General features: G+C 39.8%; 1 protein-coding gene across 1 annotated transcript; it reads left to right on the top strand.

The window, feature by feature from the left end:
• The first annotated feature begins 13,811 nt into the window (after window positions 1-13,811).
• LOC137287800 (clumping factor A-like) lies at window positions 13,812-15,773 on the top strand. The gene is made up of 2 exons (XM_067820189.1): window positions 13,812-14,005; window positions 14,615-15,773. Exons 1-2 carry the CDS (start codon window positions 13,812-13,814, stop codon window positions 15,771-15,773), a joined length of 1,353 nt encoding a protein of 450 aa, XP_067676290.1.
• Window positions 15,774-21,787: the final 6,014 nt, after the last annotated feature.

Raw genomic sequence — 21,787 nt, 5'->3', positions numbered from 1 at the left:
GACAAGGTCAGGTTTGCTGGCAAGAATTCCTCGGAGCTTGCATATGGGCCTATTCCACAGAACTTTAAAAGCATCATTTTCCATGACACCCTGGAACATGTTCAGGACTGTACCATGGATGGACCTTGGAGTCAAAGCCACAGGCCTGGTGATGACGACAATAGAAACAAACAAGCCACATCATGTTAAAAAATGCTGTTTGCGCTAAGGAAGGGCATCCTCTGACAAGGTGTAGGACAGTCCCTGTAAATTCATTGCAAAGTCGACATTTCATATTGATATTTTCTTTAAGAATCACATCTAGACGATTTTGTGTGGATATATTTTTCTAGGCTTATAGCAGAGGTGAAGGTAACCTTTTGTAAAAATATTCTTCTGATTGCAGTATGTGAGGCCTAAAATTCACACCTAGTAAATCCCACAAGACCTAATTACAGTTTATTAATGAAGTAATTTGGGAGTGAAACAAGAGTGGGAGAGGCCACTGATCAGTGGACAAGGGTCACTCGCCTAGGATTAGTTTAATAATGAGACTTGCATACTGTTCAGGACATAAGTTTAAAGTCAACCGACAGGTATATGGCATCTGCTACTGGACATGTACAGTGTCATGTTGTAAAGGATCCATTCACACACAAGATGCATGATCACCTGCAGAAGATTGGAACAGGTCACAACCATGAAGCACCACCCAACATCTTCAACATAGACAACTTCAAAAGAACACTCCTGGACCAGGCAAGAATTGTGACCACCCCTATTTCAACAATTTATCATGATGGAGTTCCTGCACGAAGACAAATTCCTGATGACTTCCCTTTGGATGGATTCCAGCATATTCCAGTCCTTAATTCTGTCAAGACGGCTATGTAATGAGAGAGGCAGAAGACTCATCCCAATCTACCCAAGACAAGACAGGCTATCCCGGTGGATGGAGAGCGGAAGGCTACTGATGCAGGAGAAGATTTCCTTGTCACAGATGATGGGTCCAAGAAGCAAATTCTCATCTTTGCTACAAGGATGAACTTGGAACACGTCTGTGAAGCCGATGTCATATATGGTGATGGAACATTCTACACATCACCAAAACTCTTCCTACAGATCTACATTATCCAAGTTCATGGACTGATACACCCTCTTGTCTTGTGCCTTCTGCCAAACAAGACCAAAGCTACATACACTAGGGCCTTCCAGCTTATCCAGGATATAGCTAGTCATCATAACTTCCGTCTGAATCCTGACTTCTTCCAGATTGACTTTGAGAAGGCTCCTGCTAGTGCTGTTACTACTGTGTTCAGGGGAGTGAAGATTCATGGGTGTTTCTTCCACTATGCGCAAGCTGTTTGGAGAAGAATTCAGACTTTTGGACTTACTTCCTTGAACAAATAAGACCCTGACTTCCATTTGCTAGCAGCCCGTGCCAAGGCTCTTCCTCTTGTTCCACTTGAGGAAGTTGAGCATGTGTGGGTAGATGCAATTGCCAATAGTGCCCAAGGAGAAGGAGTAAATCTATGTAACAACAACAAAAGTGTAGGGTACGTCATTATCCAAGTGTCACCCAAACATATTTGACTTTGTCAGCTGATCAAGCATGAGCAGCCCAGGACCGAAGTAAGACTGGCACAACAGGGAAGTCACCCATGTGAACCAGCAAGGACGCATCACTGTAGCAGTTGACCAGGGCTTGTTGCGTGCCAAGACTAAGCTACTCACTGGCACTAGCACTGTTCTGGAGTACACAGACTCTGTATCCCACTTACTTGGTGTTTGGGAACAGTGAATAACAATAAACATAAACAATATCACTTTGTCACCTGTGATAATATGCTAAATGATACAGATTTTGTTTTGATAACATAATACATGATAACATGTTGTTATGATTCCTGGAGTTGATCCACCCTTATCCAGTAAAACCACAACCAGTTATACAGATGTGATATATCACTGTTAAAATTAATATTTCACAATCATATTTGCTTTTTGATGTTTCTTATGATTCACCCCTTCTGTGGTCAGTAATGGACCAGTCCAGCAATAATCCACCGTAATCCCATAAAAACATTCATGAAGTCCCACATAACCTAATGAAATGAACCTACCTAACTCAATAATTTTAGACCTCATGGGACAACACCATTCTTCTATCTGGTTAGTAATACTGTAAACAGCCAAATTTTCGCGACAATTTAATTTTCGCGAACTTCGCGTCAGGCTTCATGACGCGAGAATAAAAACATGTGATAATATAGATATATCACACACTCTATTCAGGTAAGTCAACAACACAAAAACAATACAGGTGTCATTGCTCAATCACGTGTCACCGCTTGGCTAACCTGGATTAACACGGCTCAATCACGCTCTATTTTCATTGCTCTTAAACCTAGTTAAAAAGGATTAATTCTGAAATCAATTACATGAATTTGTTGTTAGATCACTTCACAAATCTCTCTATTTTATAACAGCTCAATGGTCACGCACCTGCGTGTCGTGTAAAAACATTCAGAGATGCCCCTGTAACAAGATCACCTGATATGGCCTGTAAAGTTCTACACTATCTACACTAATCTCTATCTTGGTGTTAATGTATTAGTTTGTTTGAAATGTGATCTTCTAGAGGTAGAATGTGTAATCTACATGACAGTAGATGACAGTGTTCAGACTGGATGTTGTCTGTGTGAACTGCTCTAAATACCATGGTTATTCTTACTTCTACTGATATGTTTTGGTGGAGAAGGCGTGGCTGTAAGGGGTGGTGGAGGCCACTTTTAGTATTTAATGATGAAATTGTTTGGTCTTTTCAAATAAATGACGACTGTTGCAGCATAATATTAACATTAAAAAAGCATTTATGTTTAGGAATACATATTTTTGGACTTTAATAAACTTCATTTTACGCACTGATTTGTCTTGTGTTTATTGCAATAGTCAGCGAGTGAGTGATAGATTGATTGATTTCAACTCTGATTTTACTAGTGTTTCAGTCAACCTGCAGAGTGTATGTCAACATATAAGAGTATTGTTAAGCTTCCCTTCAAATGAATGAGCTGCTGTAGTTTGCCTTCACACTCTGACAGAACCTTAAGTGGATATTTGAGCCTTACAATGGCTGGTAGACACTGGCATGACTAACACCACTGAGTTAGACAGAGAATCAGATGGGTTAAATAGATACAATTGGCCAAATAACAGAACAGGTTCTATAAAGTTGAAAAAAATCACCTGGATCCATTTCCTATAGGAGTGAAATCACAGTCCAGTGTCCGGATGAGAGAAACCTGTGACATGATCCATCAGAGAATAACGATACACTAACAACAAATTGAGAACCTGACCAAGCGTCCACCAGTTGTCATGTGCAGGGCCCACTTGCACAAGGCCATCCTAGCGCTATGACTATCTTAAACCTATGTTGGAGAATGGGAATTACAAACACTGTAGCACTACGATTGCTTTATGCAAGTGAGTCCAGGTCAGGTCATTTCCATCTGCAGGTTGATGGATTAGCCCAGTTTCTTGTGCAGTGTTTTACCAAACATTAGAGAAGTACTTCCAAGGCGTTCTACAAACTGATACCTATGATCCTTAAATAGAAGGACTAGATATATATATAGTGTGGTATATACATCACCACACTGAAGTAAGGGAGAAAAGGGTGTTATTTCTGCTACAGTAATAGCCTCTAATATATGTATAGGGACAGTTGATACTTTCTCGTTTTATACTGTGAACTGTTGCCAAAGATTACCTGAGTAAAGTGCATTTTGAAACATTTAGTGAGTTTGGCAAAATGTCATTTTGAACACTGTTATTTCAGTTACATCACATATGTACATCTCAGTGGGAGTACAGTTCACAGTGATCAGTGTTTGTGGTAGGTTTTGTAAGAATGTGTGCAGAAATAAAATCATAAATATGTAGTGAAGACCTTACGTGCATGAAATTTCTTGGTTTTTTCATATGTTGCTGTTTTAAGGTAGTTTTTAAAATAAAGTAGATTAGAATCTATGCATCCAAACATGCACACAAAATATTTTTTGCATGTTATTAATTTTGTTCATGGAAAACGCAGGTTTCTGTGTTCAACTTAATGCAAACACTGTTCTTAGATGTGAGATATTTTGGTGAAACCTGTGGGAAGAACACGCACGATGCTGACAAACCCAGGCACATAATGAGGGTATCACAGGAGGAAAACCCACAGTCACGGGTTTCCTGAACACATAATAAGGTCATCACAGGAGGAGACCAAACAGTCACAGGTTTCCTGAACACATAAGTAACACAAAATAATTATCATCTGAACAATCATTTGCAAGCGACAGACCACTGCTCCCAGATGCCATGAAGATTGGGGATGAGGAAAAGCTGCAACATCGGCAAAGGTCAACAACCGGATGATGGGGAAGCAGCTGGCTCCACGTCAGTCATTTCCTCACTTGCATTGAAGCCCTGAATCAAGACGTGAAGTCTTAGCAAAGGGATGCAAAGCATATACAACTCAAAGCATACGCTTACCTGTTTTAGATGGCTTAATTACATCATGACATTGTACTCATGACTCTAAGAAAGGAATGTGACATCATTGTACTAGCAGGGCTTTACATAAGGACTGTATCAGCATGTGTACGGATAAAAAATATGCACCATACAGTAGGAAAAAAGCAGGAAACGTAGCAGATAGACACCACAGCAATGGTGTACAGTCTTCGAGTAGCAACATTGTGGTGCATATATGAAACAAAACAATTCCAATCAGTACTCTAACTTTCCCAGTACTCTAATATCATAAAGAGCACTCCTCATGTTAAACAATTAGCTGGATCCCTGACAAGTTCCTCAGCAAATGCTTTGTATATACAGGTTTGCTAACCTGCATCATAACTTGAGTGGCTGCCACTATAATAAAGAACCAAGAACCTTGCAAGAACCCAGGCAATCAAAACAGGAAATGTAGTTCAAATACAAACCTTCCACAAATAAACTTTGGAGCAAAGACATATCCAGTCGGTAACAACTTACCCATAAAGAGAGACTTTTCATCAGCTAATTCTAGCTACTAAGATTCAAAGTGCTTATCTGACAGTTCTGTTTTCTGGAGTACCTCAGTGAACACCATGATCAGACTACAGGGTCAATGAACTCTGGACAAAATAATTTTGGAATATTGGTATATTTATGACTGATATTTCATCAGTATTTTAATGAATAAATACATCATTATTCATTATTTTGAAATTTACAAATATCCCTAACTATTTCTGTCCAGTAAATTATTAAGGCACTTCTAAGCTTCAACACCAAAACAGACTCAATTCATTATACAAAACTAACAAAAAAGACATCATATAATCTGAACATCAGTCAATAATTCATAATGAGTTCTTGATTTGAACCTCAGAAACTAGTCAGTCATCCTTGCATATTACATTAGAACACAACCTGAGAAAAACAGTCTAGGACTACAATAAATCATTATCAAATGTCCATGATGTCAAAACAAATACCATAAACAGGCAGAAGGATGTCAGGAAATGCATTCTGCTGTATAAAGGATGACATTATTATAGGGAACTTTTCACTTTGCAAAATCTTTACTTAACAAAAAATATTGATTTGAAATGTGTTATATGGCTGCTATATCGAGGTTATCCCCACCCTCACTAGTCCAGTGGCCATTCTCCAACTTAAGCTATCAGGAACCTATTGAATAATCATCATCTATCTTGAACTCCACACCTTCCAGACCTTGAAGATTTGCCACGGATTTTATATAATCTTGCGACCTGTATTTGAGTGTCCTTAGGACTCACACTCTTAACTGGTGGTCCCATGATTGTGATGATACTATGTTGTGTTATTGTTTTAATTCAGTTACTGTTATTGTATTGTGTAGCATGATCATCACATTGTCACTGTATTTCAATTGCAAATGATATCTGGCTAGTAGCAGCCTCAGTGATCAAAATTGTTACTTGATCAAAATTTTTACAAAACGTATCTTGACTTTTTCTACATCCCAGTGGATGTGCTAATAAATATCACTGCATCAATTGTCAATTTTTGTGTGTAGGACACAGGAATTGCATCCTTTAAATCCCAGCATTGCTGATATACTTTCTTGGAAGTGTGAAATGCTGAATGGAGCTAAAGAAGTCTGAAACACATATGTCTGAATCTGTAGGCCACCATGTGTTTGGGAGGTGCGGTGGGCAAGCTGGCTACAGCGCCAGACTAGAGATCCAGTGAGGTTGAGGTGTCAGAATCGAGCCCACCTGTGACCGGGGTTAAAAACCTTGTAGTCGACTTTGTGTGCAGACTCTTTCCGTGTTGTCACAACCCCTAGTGTGCAGTACACAACCCTGTGCACTTAAAAGAACCAACAAATCTGTTGGTATATTACCAGACGGTGGCCACATGAATATGTGCACACACCTACTTGCAGACAACAACATGCAGTGAACTTGGACAAAGTACTGTGACTATGTGTCCCAGTCCACCCAGCTATGAACTGGTTACCTCGGTAGGATGAGAGAGCCACAATAAACTTGGTGCACCTAGTGGCAGCAAGAGTTGTATACTCCCCAGGCAGTTGAGACTGATAATACAATGTGATGCTGAGACAGACATCCAATGATAGAGCGAAACAAATACCAAGCAAGCAAAGCAAAATTTGCATGGATATGTGTACTATATAAATATTCTACAATAAGAAAATAATACGAAGTGTGCAAGGGGAAATTTGTCAACAGCCTTCTAGTCAAGATCCTAAGCCTACTTAATTTCTTCCAGGCAACAAGTGGAGATATCTATTCTGTATCATATAACTTTCTCAATGATGCCATTTGGTTTCATATTCCTGCTGAAACTTGTTTACAGTTTGACTGTCAGATTTGATTTTGACCATTTGAAGACCATTGGTGAGACCTTCAAATACCTACTGAATGTTTTCCAACATCTGACCCATACTGCCAGTACATCTCACTTTGTTACTAAATAGTTCCTTGCCAATACTGGACTGTGGATCAAGTTAGTCCTGCACTACATGTACTATTTAAAAGAGAAAGGTCTGAGTTTTTGGCATTCATGGAGCTGATGAACAAACATGATTATTCACTGGAATTGTATATATTTTTGGTGGAAGCAGTGGTGTCTGAGTGAATGAATTTAGTTTTACGCCGCACACAGCAATATTCCAGCTATATGGCAGTGGTCTGTAAATAATCAAGTCTGGACTATACAATCCAGTGATCAACAGCATGAGCACTGATCTGCGCAGTTGGGAATGGATGACGCGTCAACCAAGTCACCAAGCTGTTCCTGTTAGTCGCCTCTTATGACAAGCATGTGCATAGTTGGCTTTCAAGGTAAGCATGGATTGCTGAAGGCCTGTTGTACCCGAGGCCTTCACGGGTCAGCGGTCTCTGAGTGGGTTAGACAGCAGACTTTGTGCGCTGGATATTAGGTGCTTGACTCTGAAAGTGAGGCACCTCTTTCCATATTTCATAACTCTTTCCATATTTCATAAATGATTTAGTTGCATGGTTGATCGAATTAACAAATCCCTTTAAAAGGTGCACCTGTCTGTCTAGCTAGTCCTCCACCACCTTTTCAACCTGTGAGGTTTGGAACAATCAATACAATAGTATTTTCAGTTAGACTACGGACTACATTTGTACTAGACACCTTCCACCAACTTTGAAAGCAGTTTACTTTTGGACAGGGTAAGGTTACATCAAATATACTATATTATACAGTGATTTTGCCACCACCGCCATACACTATATAGCTGGAATATTGCTGGGTGCGGCTTTGAGCGACTAACAAAAATAATTAAAACACTTACCCTGTAACTGTTATGTTACGATTTTTACACATGGCTTGATGGAAGTTGACAGAAGTGAAGATGGCGTTGGAATACCGCCCATATTCGCCGCCAGGGTGTTGTCAAACACACACCCACAACAGGCCTCAGACCACAATTATTTTCCTTCTTTGCTATCTACAGTGACATTACTGACATGCCATTCCACCATAATGAATATCGTTCATTGGTTGTTCTGCTGCAATGCTGACCAACCTGGCTCTTGTCACTTAATCAGCAAAACGTCACCCTGGGTTGACCAGCGAGATTTTGTCTTCAATGTCAACAATGGTCACCGGAAGTTTCGAGCCGAAACACGCTAAACAGCCTTGAACTTGGGGTCACATCATGGAAGGCAACACCATGTGCAGTTTGAGGGGACAAAATAGCAACAAAGTGCAATATCTGACCTTCCATTTCAGCTATCACAAGTCACCCAGGAAACATCAGCACTGACAGCTGACAGAACAGCCAATTTAAACAAGACACTATATATTCTCCTATTTTCCTTCCGTGTCATAGTGAAAGTTATGGGGCAAGTGAGGCCAACAACACGTTTAAAACGTTTTAGAGTTATCCCCCTTCATCAAACGGTAAACTAACCACATTCGTGACCTCACGTGTTATTCCGGGACAAGACTCGAAAAGCTCCTGTATGAATAGATTTGATGCTGGCGTTGGGACATCAGAACTACTGCAAACAGGAACGATAGCTCTATTCCTGTTCAATACCAGTTGTTCTTTGTATCACGAAACACCCTGTATTGCGAATTAATTTTGCTTGTTTATTTTAAGGAATCAATTAAACCCTCCTGGATACAACTATGAATGAGAAAAATATATATGTTAAAGACATATTCTGGCGCAATTATTAGTGTGCAGATGTTCACCTTTTATATCCAATTTTATTTCTGAAAATTTTTTAATGATCACAAATGAGATTTGTTTCATAAGGCATGCAAATTGAATTTATTTATAAAACGCTACATTAAATCATAAAGCAGAAACTCAAAAATAACTTTAAAATACTTCTCAGACTGAATATTCGTGTAACCTTACTGGAATACCCCTAGTGGAATTTTGAATGAATTCCCTGAAAAATATGTGAATTACTTAAAAAGTCATACGAACATATTCCCAGAGATGTGAAATACATGCCCAATTTTAAAGATTAAAGTTGATTAGTTACATACAGATATAATACTGTTGTCTTAAACCTCATAGCGATTTTAATCAGATTTAAGTTAACAACTTAAACCTAAATATTTAATTACAAAAACCCAAGTATGTAACATGTATTTCCTTACATACTTGTGTTAACTTCAGCACTTGCACAAATATTCTGTTTCGTGGGAAAGTTTAGATAGGGTAGCTTCTTTATTGTGTATAAGTTCATGGGTATTGTCACGTTGGCAGTCACAGGCTTGGCCTGTATTTAGGGTTTTATTGTTCTCTGGAGTCACATATGGTCGTTTTAGTCACATGAGGTCAAACTTCAATTCAAACTTTGGCTGATCAGTCAGGCTATTTCTCCTTTTTGCCAGTGACTACTTTTTCTGGGCAAGAGCAAGATCACTTATTACTTTATCGTTATTTTGTGTTCATGTACTACATCACTTACTGTTATTAAACAAAACTGCATACGCGAGAAGTGTGATTCCATGACTCATATTCTTTCACACGCAGTATTCCTGCCACTCTTTGGTTTTGGTGTTGCGTCCCTCCACACTCGCTTCTACACAGACTTCAGTACACAGCTTTTCCTAGAGACCGATGGGATGAGTTTTGTCTAATGGTCGCTCCTCAGAGTCTCCGCCTTCCGCGTAGCTCCCCACCAATGGTACTACATGTAGAGTAGATTCGGTGGTTGGGTCCGGCGGTACAGTCGTTGCAGGGTTGGTACACTCTGTGCACCTCCTCCCCCAAGTTTTTCTCAACATCCCCAGTAGGCCCAATGCTGACTGCACTAGACTAGTAAATTTAGGTGCTTAGGTGGATAGGGCCCCTTCATGCATGCCCTGCATGATGCTGTCATAGAGATGGCATACCTAAGTGCTTGCCCACCATTCATTCCTTCAGAAGGTAGTTCCCAGACACAGCAAGTCCCATGTGGTCACTCTTAGGGGCAGTGTACTAGCCGACGGCGACCAACTTCCGGTAAAGTATTACAATATTTCCGTTTGATATTCAGGCTAAATCTTGCTTTTCACGGCCGGACATATTCATTTTTCATTTAACATCTGTGAAGGTTGTGGGAAAGCGTTCGCTCACACCCCAGATCACCCTGATTCGATCTGCCATATGGATACGATGTGTGAGGCTTATATTTGTTGTTCCCCATTGTCATATTGCTTGAATAATGCTAAAAGCGGCGTAAAACTACTCTCGAGTAGTCATAATCTGTGTCTTAAGTATGAATGATGTAAACTGTCTTCTACAATTACTACTAGGACGGTCGCCCAGACAGGCAAGTGTTTAAAACAAACTTTTGAAGAAAACATATATAATGAATCTGATCGCCATGACGTACGTGTCGTGAAAAGCTACAAGTGTTTCGCGTTGAGTTTTCTTCACGCGTAGGCACATATTTTTATTCATTGTATGTCACTGTCTTTGATAAACGAAAATATCAGAAAGATTTTGGTCCGAAGAATGGCCATGCCTATATCCTTTGTATTGTCAAATCCCCGAATCATGACCCCCAAAATATTTCTACACATTACCTTTTGTACATCAAAGTTTTTTGTAACACTCGTTTAAGTGTCATTTACCCCACCGCAACCAACCTCAAAGATTGCGGACAACCTGTCTGACAGATGTTCGGTACCTAAATGATACTCCTAATTACGTATGATTACAAGGAATCCAGTACAAGGACATCGACTACCCGGAACCCATTAAACTGAAGGTATATTGTGCAATACCTCATGGTAATTAACAAACAAAAGACTTAATGAGAAAAAAGATTGCATCAATCCACACGACTCCAAAAGACATGATAGGTGAAATAACGAATAACATACAAAACACCGAATACACAATGTACAAACAAACATTGACAACAAAATCATGTACAAAAATGAGCACTAAATGTCTAACTGTCTAGCAATGCTGCACATATTTAGAAGCACACATTTAATGCCGAGTCCATGCACTGTCTGCCTAGGAAGACAGATTGGAGGAAATACATTTAGAGTTGAAAGTGTACAATGGAGTCAAAAATCAGTTTCGACATTCAATGGCCTGCTCTGTTTGTGGTCTTCATGGGAGATTACCAACTCATTCCCAGGCACTCCACCCGGAATCAGATCCAGTCTATGAGACGCCGATGCTAAGCAACCATTGATGCTAATGGTGGCCGCACAAGACACTGACTTTCCTGCGACCTTGACCTTGGAACACATTTGTGACTTTCATTCATTTTCATGTTCATTTTCTTCGTGACTGCCCTGTATTACTGAACCTTAAGTGTATAAACTGTATAAACAGTTTTTAAGAGTATATTTATTGATTAAATTTGGCAAGATTTTGTCATTACTCTGGTCTCAGCTCTGGATTAGAACAGCTAGCACTTTGGATCGCAAGTCTAATGTGTTAACCACCAGGCCACTGTACAAATGTTCATACATGTCTGGTTTAACATTCTGAAGATTACAGCATATAAAATATAATTTGTGTGTCGCCTTAACGTGTCAACTGAATTAAGTAATACAAAGGTTAGTTCAGAACAGTATGTACCAGCTTCAATTTGGAACAAAGAAACCTTTTTAAAAACTTGAAAAACAATGGCGAAAGGTACCGGGAAAAAAATAATTGTTAATACAAAAGTGCCCGTTTTACCCCCGGAAAGCAGGAAGATGCATATGAGAGCATCTAATCTATAAAAATTCCCAAGGGAGGACCGCTTTTTTCTGATCATTTTAACAATTTACAAAGTTCGTGAAATGGCGATTAAACTAGGCTCCGTCTCTACACGTTATAAAGTTGACGCAGCGTTGGGATCTTCCAGATATATTTTATCTTCAGTGTACGGTTTTACATTTATTGTGTTTTTCCTAATGCTAAAATCACATATCCATATTGCAAATACTAAAAGTCTTCACAAAAGCAAAAATATTTCAGGTGTTGCTAGGGCAACGGTTGCCGAGTTAACCCCCGGCTCTTATACGATTCTTGTTTACAAGAGCGTATCGCTGCTGTCAAAGTTGTGTTTTCAACAGATTTCATCGACCATTTTGGGTTCAAGTGTCTTCTAACCACTGCAGTTAGGTTTGTAGATGTTATTGTGTGCATAAACAGTTTGTTTATTTGCGCAAGGCTTTCAAATTTGTCTTTCTCGCACAGTAAACAAAACAGGACATCCTTGACAACCAGTAAAAACCTAACTATTTGAGGCCTATTTTGAATTGTTTTCCCTTGTGTGTAGTGTTTAGTTGTATACACTTTAACGTTCCCGATTGTTCCACAAAAATTATGAGTATATCCGTTCATACTAGAACCACCCAGACTGTTTTGACGTCCATAACTGACCTAAATTCTGATCATGTATTTATGATGTAATATTATGAACGTCTCAACTCAACGATAAAAGCTATCCAACATTCGAAGATCGAGACGAATTAAGCATTGCAAGCATTGCCAAGCAAGGTAGATCTATACATTACAAGTTCGACTGAAAGTGGTGGCGTGAGGGCTAAAATGGTCGTGATTTCAGCAAATGAAAACGTCTACTGGAAATTAATAAAACTGTTTTTAAAAACTTGAAAGTGACATTTTTGAGCAAACAGACAAATGATTTGGTGCAGAATGTAAACCATATTACGATATTTTCAAGCCACTGCAGATTTGTGTAGTTTGAGGAATTGAGAATGATTACAAAGCACTAATAATTGAAACTAAGACCATACAGAAATAATTCTGGCAAAATTACAGAATACCGGATACCTTCTGCCATTTTTGAAAGCAAACAAGTTTACGTTTAGTTAAGATTAGAGTTAGGGTAAGGTTTAGGGTTTGTGTTGGGGTTAGAGTTTGGTTCAGGGTTAGGGAAAGATTTAGGGTTGCAGTAGGTTTAGGGTGACATGACACAAGGTATCCGGTATTCTGTAACTGTACCATAATTCCTGTAGATTTGCTCTGCTTATCTCTGCTGATGTTCCATGTCAGTATTCCATAACACAAACCCACACTAAATGATTTAGGGGAATAATTGCACCTAAACTAGTGGAAATACTGGTTGGATTTAAGGGTGATCACTGGTCACCTCTCTGTTATTAATTACATAATGTATTACATACAGCCAATTAAAGAATGTATTGAATATAAATAAAAAGTGTTCAAGGCAAGGTAACGTTCACTTTAGGATTCCAGGCATTTCTTTGTGGCCTATCACTGTTAACAGTTGGTAGATAGCAACACCATAATATATTTAATGATGACTAGAAAACATATATCTGAGTTTAATGTAAAATAATCCCCACTCTGTTAACTCTGATATAAAATGGAGAAGTTATGAAGATTAATTTCATATATACATTGATGACAGGTTCCTGACCAGCTTGGAGTATTATCTGGATTCTACAGTATATCCTGTGTTTCACTTTGATCAGTGGTGTAAAGATCAACTGTACAGGTATTATGACCTTAACAACACACATTACCTCTGGCTCAGAAATCCAAATCAAGTTCCAAACCTAAACATGGGTATTCACCATGTTAAATAAATGTACACTACAGGGGTATATGTTCGATCCAAAGTTACTAAAATCATGAAGTTGCCCAAGACCATTTGTCACTAGCAATGACCCCCTATAAAGATGCAATGTAAAGTATTCAAATAAACAAATGCAGCAATGCTTGTACAAGTCTATCAATACCAGTATATCTCCCATTTTGTGAAAAAAAAATCTAAGTATATCCATAATTGATACTTCAGAAGCACAAGATGCTGTGTCCCAGTGAGAGTTGGGTGAATCTGGACAGTCCCTCCTGCCCTGACACTTTTGCTGTCCTCCCCTCCAGTCTTAGCAACACAAGCCCAACACGTCCCACCCCCAGATCCTCAGTCTTCCGCACTAGCGTCCTTGAACATTATGAACAACCTCTATCATTCCCACCTTGTATCTCAAGCGAAGATATGTATATTCAGGATGATGGTATTATGAGTCCTACTGTTGGTGTTTTTTCTTCAGAATATCCTCACTCTGCTGGCACTAATAATTATACTTCCTTGGGTTTTGTAGTGAGCAGACCTATATTGCCCCACCCCAGAGATATGCCCCTCCCAGGTGACACCAGTGCAAGTGTGGTCCTCAGCCAAAGTGAAATTATATCTCATCCAGCAGGTACTAGTACATTTGCAGACCTAAGTGATATGTCCCTCCATGGTAGCACAGTTGCAGGAATGTTCTTCAGCCCAAGTGGTATATCCCATCCAGCAGGTACCAGTGCAAGTATGTTTGCTGGCACAAGTGATGTATCTCTCCCTCCCAGCACCATGCCAGGTTTATGCCAAACCTTAGTCAGTGGAGAGTTTACATCTTCATGCTCATCACCTCATTTCATGTCTGTGAGTGTCTGCAGTGAATCACGTCACAGCCAGACCTTGGTTGGTGGACACTTCTATGATTCCACTTGCAGGCTTATTTTCCACAGCACTGAATGCAGCCTACATCCAGCAACAGTCAGCCAGACCTCTCCGAAGAGAATACCTGATGAATCTATGAACATGCCTCTTTCCATTTCCAGTGAATGCCACCTTGTTCAAGAATCACTCACCCAGACCTCACTGGACAGCAACCTTGATGGATGTATTTTTAGGCCTCTGCCTATTTGTAGTGATTCCAGCTTTGATCAAGGAACACCGAGTCAGACCTCACTGGACAGCGATCTTGATGGATGCATTTTCTGGCCTCTGCAAGTTTGTAGTGATTCCAGCCAAGATCTAGGAACACTGAGTCAGACCTCATTGGACATCAACCTTGATGGATGTATTTTTAGGCCTCTGCCTATTTGTAGTGATTCCAGCTTTGATCAAGGAACACCGAGTCAGACCTCACTGGACAGCGATCTTGATGGATGCATTTTCAGGCCTCTGCAAGTTTGTAGTGATTCCAGCCAAGATCTAGGAACACTGAGTCAGACCTCATTGGACATCAACCTTGATGGATGTATTTTTGGGCCTCTGCCTATTTGTAGTGATTCCAGCTTTGATCAAGGAACACCGAGTCAGACCTCACTGGACAGCGATCTTGAAGGATGCATTTTCAGGCCTCTGCAAGTTTGTAGTGATTCCAGCCAAGATCTAGGAACACTGAGTCAGACCTCATTGGACAGCAACCATGATGGATGTATTTTCAGGCCTCTGCCAATTTGCAGTGATTCCAGCTTCAGTCAAAGAACAATCAGCCAAATGTCACAGAAGAGAAGGCTTGACGAATACATGGACATGCCCGTTTCAATTTTCAGTGAATGCAGTCTTGATCAAGCAACACTCAGTCAAACTTCCCTGGATACACATCTTGATGAATCCACCTCAGGGCTTCTTTCCCAATCCAGTCTAGATAATCAAGTATCAATCAGCCAGACATCACTGAAGAGAAGACTTGATGATTCCACAAACATATCTGTTTCCATTTACAGTGAATGCAGCCTCAGTCAAGCATCAATTAGTGAAACCTCCGTGGATACACAACTTGATGATTCCATCTCTGGGCGTCTTTCTGAATGCAGTCTTCCTAATCAATCAACAATCAGCCAGACCTCATTAGCCCGGGATTTAGATTCCACCATCTTCAGACCCATTTCTATGAGCAGTAAATACAGCCTGTCAGAAGTAATCAGCGAGACATCTGTTGATGAAGATTTCTGTGAATCCATCCTCATAGCCTATTCCTTTCAGCTTTAAATCCTGTCTACAGACATCACAATGAATAAAACGTTTTTTTTAATACATCAGTCTGTATATAATTTTATGACTTAATCATTACGAAACTACAGAAGACTACAAACAGGGTATTTTCGTTTGAGAATTACCTTTTTATGCATTTGGATTGGCATGTCGGGAATGAAGACCATTGACCAACTGTTTCAACATTTCTAAATGCTGTTTTGTCATTTCTATAATATGGTCAGTTTCCATATTTCAGGGTACTTTTGGACTTCTACATCTAGATTTCTTGCATTATTTATTCCATGGGTAATAGTGAACTTTTCTGGAACTTTGCAGGGACTTTCTTGCTATGAACCCTGACATCAACTCAAATAATTGTTTTCACATTAGACCAAACTATGTTCCAGGTGTAGTAACCTAAATGGATGTTACATGAATTCCATGTCAGTTCCATTTTTCTGTCCCAGAACAGGGATCTGGCTGTTGCCTGTCTTACTGACCCTTTCACTGTTCTATTCTTTTCAGGAACTCCCAAAGAGTCATCTGCTCTTTCAAATACATTTCATTCAACAATCATATTTGAGGATATTTCAGGTTTTCTGTTAAAACAGACTCTTTCTTCATTACTGTGCCTTCTCAACTCATCAAGAATGGCACCACACCAAAAATTGGACTCAAACTGACTTACTTTGCTTTAATTACAAATTTATGCATGTATAGTATCAAATGATCCTGAGCAGTGTTTCTTTGCATTCTTATGTTTATGTTTGGCAAATAATTGCAACTACTGCCCAGGTATTCTCTTCCCACAGAGGTTACTTGTCATATCTTCCTACGAACCTCTGTTCTAATACGGCCATATTTCGCGGTTCTCATAAAATCCCCTAGCGGCAAAATATGGCAGCAGATTTACTGCCCTTTTTTCTGTCCAATCAGAACATGTGTTACATTGGCCTAGATTCAACTTGACAAATGCAAGCAATGTGGAGAAACAAAAATGACATGACTGAGTTCTGTCTAGAAGAAACATTTGAGTATCGCGCTTGGGAAGAGGTTCTAGTTTTCACGATGCATCTGGAAATTACCGAGATCTTACGAACGATCACTTTTGAAACAAGGTCGCTGATTGCACTACTAAATCTGATTGCCTCCAATCACGAGTCTTGAATATTCGCACCATGAAAGGGTCGTATTAGAACAGAGGTTACTTAGGAAGATATGACATGTAACCTCTGTGGGAAGAGAATGCTGCCCAGGTGAAAAGTGAGGTTTTGAGCATTTTATCTCACTCATTTTCATCACCTTCACCATCTGTGTATTCTCAAGAGCATGTTTCTTTATGATGTCTGAGAACAGGATTATACAAGTTGATGGCATCAGTTACAATGAACAGGATAATTTAATATCACTGTCATAGAGAGATATGCCAATGTCTTCACATTTTCTACTGTTCACAGTTACTTCTCTTTCAAACGACATAGGCATACAAAAACTTGAATAATTCTCGCTATTCTTCAAACTCTTTAGAAGTAGAAGTCAGATTTCGACAATTCTGCATGCTGCTTCCCTCAAACTTAATGATGCGCAACTAGAATTTAAATATTCTGTCCATTGCAGTTACTATGCTTTGTTTATCTTACAAATTGAATGGCGGGCTCAGACCACATGGCCAGGATATGATGAAGGGCACAAATCTGGATAAACCACTATACTACTGTTGGTACAAAGTAAAATGAAGTGGAGGGGTGTGGACACAATAATAGATGGTGGGCTCAAACCACATGGCCAGGACATGGCGATACTTGTTTGCTGAAGGGCACCAATCTGGGTGTACCTGAGAAGCAGCTGTTATTGTTGTAAAGTAAAATGAAGTAGATGGACACAATAACAGATGGTGTGTGCCAGCTGCATGAGCAGGACCTGTCAATACTTGTTGAAAGGCTCCAGTGTGAATGGAACCCAATCCCATTTTTTTGGTGCAAGGTGAAAGACAGTGGAAGGGTGTGGACACAAACCCCAATATTGCGGGTGCCAGCGACATGGCCAGGACATGGCCGCTGCTGAAAGGCACCAGTCTGGATGACCAGCGAAAGCTGCTGTTGTTGCAAGGGGGAATGAAGTAGATGGACCAGGACACAATCCAAGATGGTAGGTGCCAACTACATGGCCAGGCCATGGCAGAACATGATGCAGTCTGGATAAACTACAATACTATTGTTGGTGCAAGGTGGGATGAAGTGGAAGAGTATGAACACAATCCAAGATAGTGGGTGCCAGCCACATGGCCACTACATGACAGTATTTGCTGGGCACCAGTCTGGATACGCCACTGTGCTATAGTTGGTGCAAGGTGGAATGAAGTGGAATGATGTGGACGCAGTAAAAGGTGGTGGGTGCCAGTCACATGGCCAGGACATGGCAGTGCATGATGCTGAAAGGCTCCAGTCAGGGTAACCCCCAATACTATTGTTGGTGAAATAAAGTGGAGTGAGTGAGTTTAGTTTTACGCCACATGCAAGCTATATGGCGGCGGTCTGTAAATAATCGAGTCTAGACCAGACAATCCAGTGATCAACTACATGAGCATCAATCTGTGCAATTGGGAACCGATGACATGTGTCAACCTAGTCAGCGAGTCTGACCACCCAATCCCGTTAGTCGCCTCTTACGACCAGCATATTCGCCTTTGTGGCAAGAATGGGTTGCTGAAGACCTGTTCTACCCTGGGACCTTCACAGGTAGAAATAAAGTGGAAGGGTGTGGACACAATTTGAATATGATGGGTGCCAGCCACATGGCCACTACATGGCCATACTTGTTCCTGAACGGCACCAGTCTGGATGACCCCCAATACCTGCTGTTGTTGCAAGGGGGAATGAAGTGTATGGACCAGGACACAATCCAAGATGGTGGGTGCCAACTACATGGCCAGGACATGATGCTGAAGGGCACCAGTCTGGATGACCCTCAAAAGCTGCTGTTGTTGCAAAAGGGGTATGAAGTGCATGGACCAGGAGTCAATACACGATGCTGAAGGGCACCATTCTGGATAAACCACAATACTATTGTTGGTGCAAGGTGGAATGAAGTGGATGAGTGTGGACACAATAACAGATGGTCGGTGCCAGCTACAGGGCAAGGATATTGTCACTACTTGTTGCTGGAGGGCTCCAGTCAGTATAGAGCCGAATTGTTGATGACAGGTGGTATGAAGTGGATAAACCAGCAGTTGCCACAAGGCTTTTGCAAATGTACCTGCAAATTTGGAAACAGTGGTACATGCCAAAATGCTTTTGGAAAATAGTTGCATTTGACATGAAGCTTCTGCAATGATAGATGCAATTTTTGCCAGGTAGTGCTAGCATGGCACAATATGTTTTTGCCTTTTTGAAGAGGTGAAGGTCACCTTTCATGAAAAATGTCTTTTTTTTGCTGATAATAGATAATGATCTGTCTTTGAACTGGCTTCATTGCGAGAAGCATTCAGTCATAATAAATCTCTGGTGTTTATTTAGAAAATTAGGTCTTTTTTCTTGTTTTAATGTGATACTTTGTTTGAATGTCACCATGTTAAGGCAAACAGAGCATGTGTAATCCTCATGGTAAGTATGACAACAATGTTCAGACTGCATGTTGTAACTACCATGGTCATTCTTACTTCTAGTTCTATATTTTGGTGGAGAAGGCGTGGCTGTATGGGGTGGTGGAGGCCACTTTTGATTTTTAATGATGAAATTGTTTAAAATAAATGACACTGTTGCTGCATAATATTAGCATTCAAAATGTATTTATTTTTATGAAAACATATTTTTGGAGTAAATAAATAAATTTCATTTTGGCAGAGATTGGTGTTCTGGTATTTCGTGTTTATTCCAATAGTCAGTTTGGGAAATTGGGAGCGAGTGGTGAGTGACCTAAGTTTGAATCTGCTTTAACCAGTATGTATTTCAGTCATGCTGCAGTTTCTGCTCAAAGTGGAAGAGGCTTTTTTTGAGGTTTCCCTCTCTTAAAGTTCTGAGATCTGAACAGGATCCATAGTCTGAAGTGGTATCTAGCCAGGAGGTTTGACTACACAATAAGTAAGTTCCTGGAGATAGTACCAGACTGATGTGTGATTCAGATGGAGGTTTGACATTTGGTCAGTAGGAAGCCCTGTGCCCACTTGCACAGAGCAATCTTATTTACAATCAATATTAGACCCTACAATCAGCTTTACAATCACCATATAATTGCCCTAATCCACTTGAAGAAAAACAATCTTAAGACAGCATGGATTTAAGATCGCAGTCTTAACTAAGATGGAACCCTTCAACGTTGGAGGTAGAAATTTCTTAAACTTGACTCCTGTCTACAGTTGTCTGCAAGTGAGCATAGCATGCTGCGCAAATAAAACTTGAAACTGGTTACTGCACACAACTGACAAACCTTCCCTAATTGGATCTTGCAGAATTTTCAAGGAAACAAAGCAAGCAAACAAAGAAACAAAAAAACACACGAATCTTTGTAATGATAACGTGGAAGATAACATGTATGATAACTCGTACCTCGTGGGTTATTCTCTAATTTTTCTACATTCTAACATCATTTATGAACTAAGAATGTGATACTGCAACCACAGAAGTATGACGTTTTATGAAAATATTGAAATACAAATACATTAATATCATTGGGTTTTGAGTTATTGACCTAATAATCATGAAAATTAAAAGGTAACATAAATTATAAACAAATTTCCTGATGATACAACACCTAAATGTACCATGATTTGTCAGTGGCTGTCGGTGAATCTGAGTTTGGCATCTGGCCGGTGTTATTTGGAGTAAAATCCCAAATATATCCCATTTGTAAAGACATGAAAGGGTGATATGACTGTGGGAGCGTTGTGGAAAATGCATGACATTGAAATATGAAAACGATATTATTCCGTGTGTGTTGTATGTGTTGTTAAATACTTATCCACAGTATGTTAACTACTTTACGCTATTTTGTTGATAATTATTTTTCTTTCATCCGCAAATTTCACATGCCTCAGCAAGTGTATTTTTCTGTTTGAAGAATACTTGTGTTACATTTAAAATGCATAGATTAAAACTCTTGTCTCTCGTCAGAAAGAAACATAATTTTGTATGTTATCCAACTGTAGATTATTGTAATGATAAACCATGACAAAGTCATTGACACAACTATGAACGAAAAGAAATATATGTGGAGATCTGCGCTGTCACATCATAACATACATTGTATTTGGGCATGGCAGATTTTACTGCAACAGCATTATGTGCAAGGGAAAACTACTCCCATATCTTGCATAAACACTAAGATTAGCTGCCCTCGAGTTATTGAAAAGGTCATGGCCACTGCTAATCGGATGCAGACACCTTTCGTTACTATCCTTTCCTTGATTATCAAAAAGGTATGGTGTTCACCCTTTTTCCAATGCTGAATCGGGTGAGAAATGTACTTTACGATATCGATTCGATAATGTTTTTGTCCACTACCGCAAATAGCAATATTTCTGACATTAAATCGATGTTGCATTCTCCATGCTGTTGATGTGTCGAGGCTAATGATGTGGTTTTACATCCTGGTTTCACAAAAGTCTCGTAAGCCAAAGATCTTGTAAGTTTTCTTGTAGCCATTATGCCTCCTACACTGTAACATGAGATACGGATGCTACGAGAATAGTTACGAGATCTTAGGCTTGCGAGAGCTTTGTGAAACGGGACCCTGATCATAGTCATTAATGTATCCTCAGTGATGTGTTAAAGCATGGGAGTTACAGTTAACCATAATAGAGGTTGCAAGGAGGTCCTGGTTTGTTGACCAGAGGTGGGACACTTGAGCACAGATCCATGCCCTTGCGGAACAATCAGATGCAATGAACCAATTCACAACCTGTCCACCAAATTGAAAATATAGAGGGAGGGAGTTACTAGCTTTTAGTAATAGTCAAGCGATATGGGGGAAAGTATAGAGAAAAGAATGGTGTCATGTATACTTGGTTCTTGCTCATGAGGTAATTAATAAAT

The sequence above is a fragment of the Haliotis asinina genome, chromosome 6 (assembly GCF_037392515.1).
Source record: "Haliotis asinina isolate JCU_RB_2024 chromosome 6, JCU_Hal_asi_v2, whole genome shotgun sequence".
NCBI classification, from domain to species: domain Eukaryota; kingdom Metazoa; phylum Mollusca; class Gastropoda; order Lepetellida; family Haliotidae; genus Haliotis; species Haliotis asinina.
Note: the sequence above shows the minus strand (reverse complement) of the source record. Positions and strands in the feature narration are given on the sequence as shown.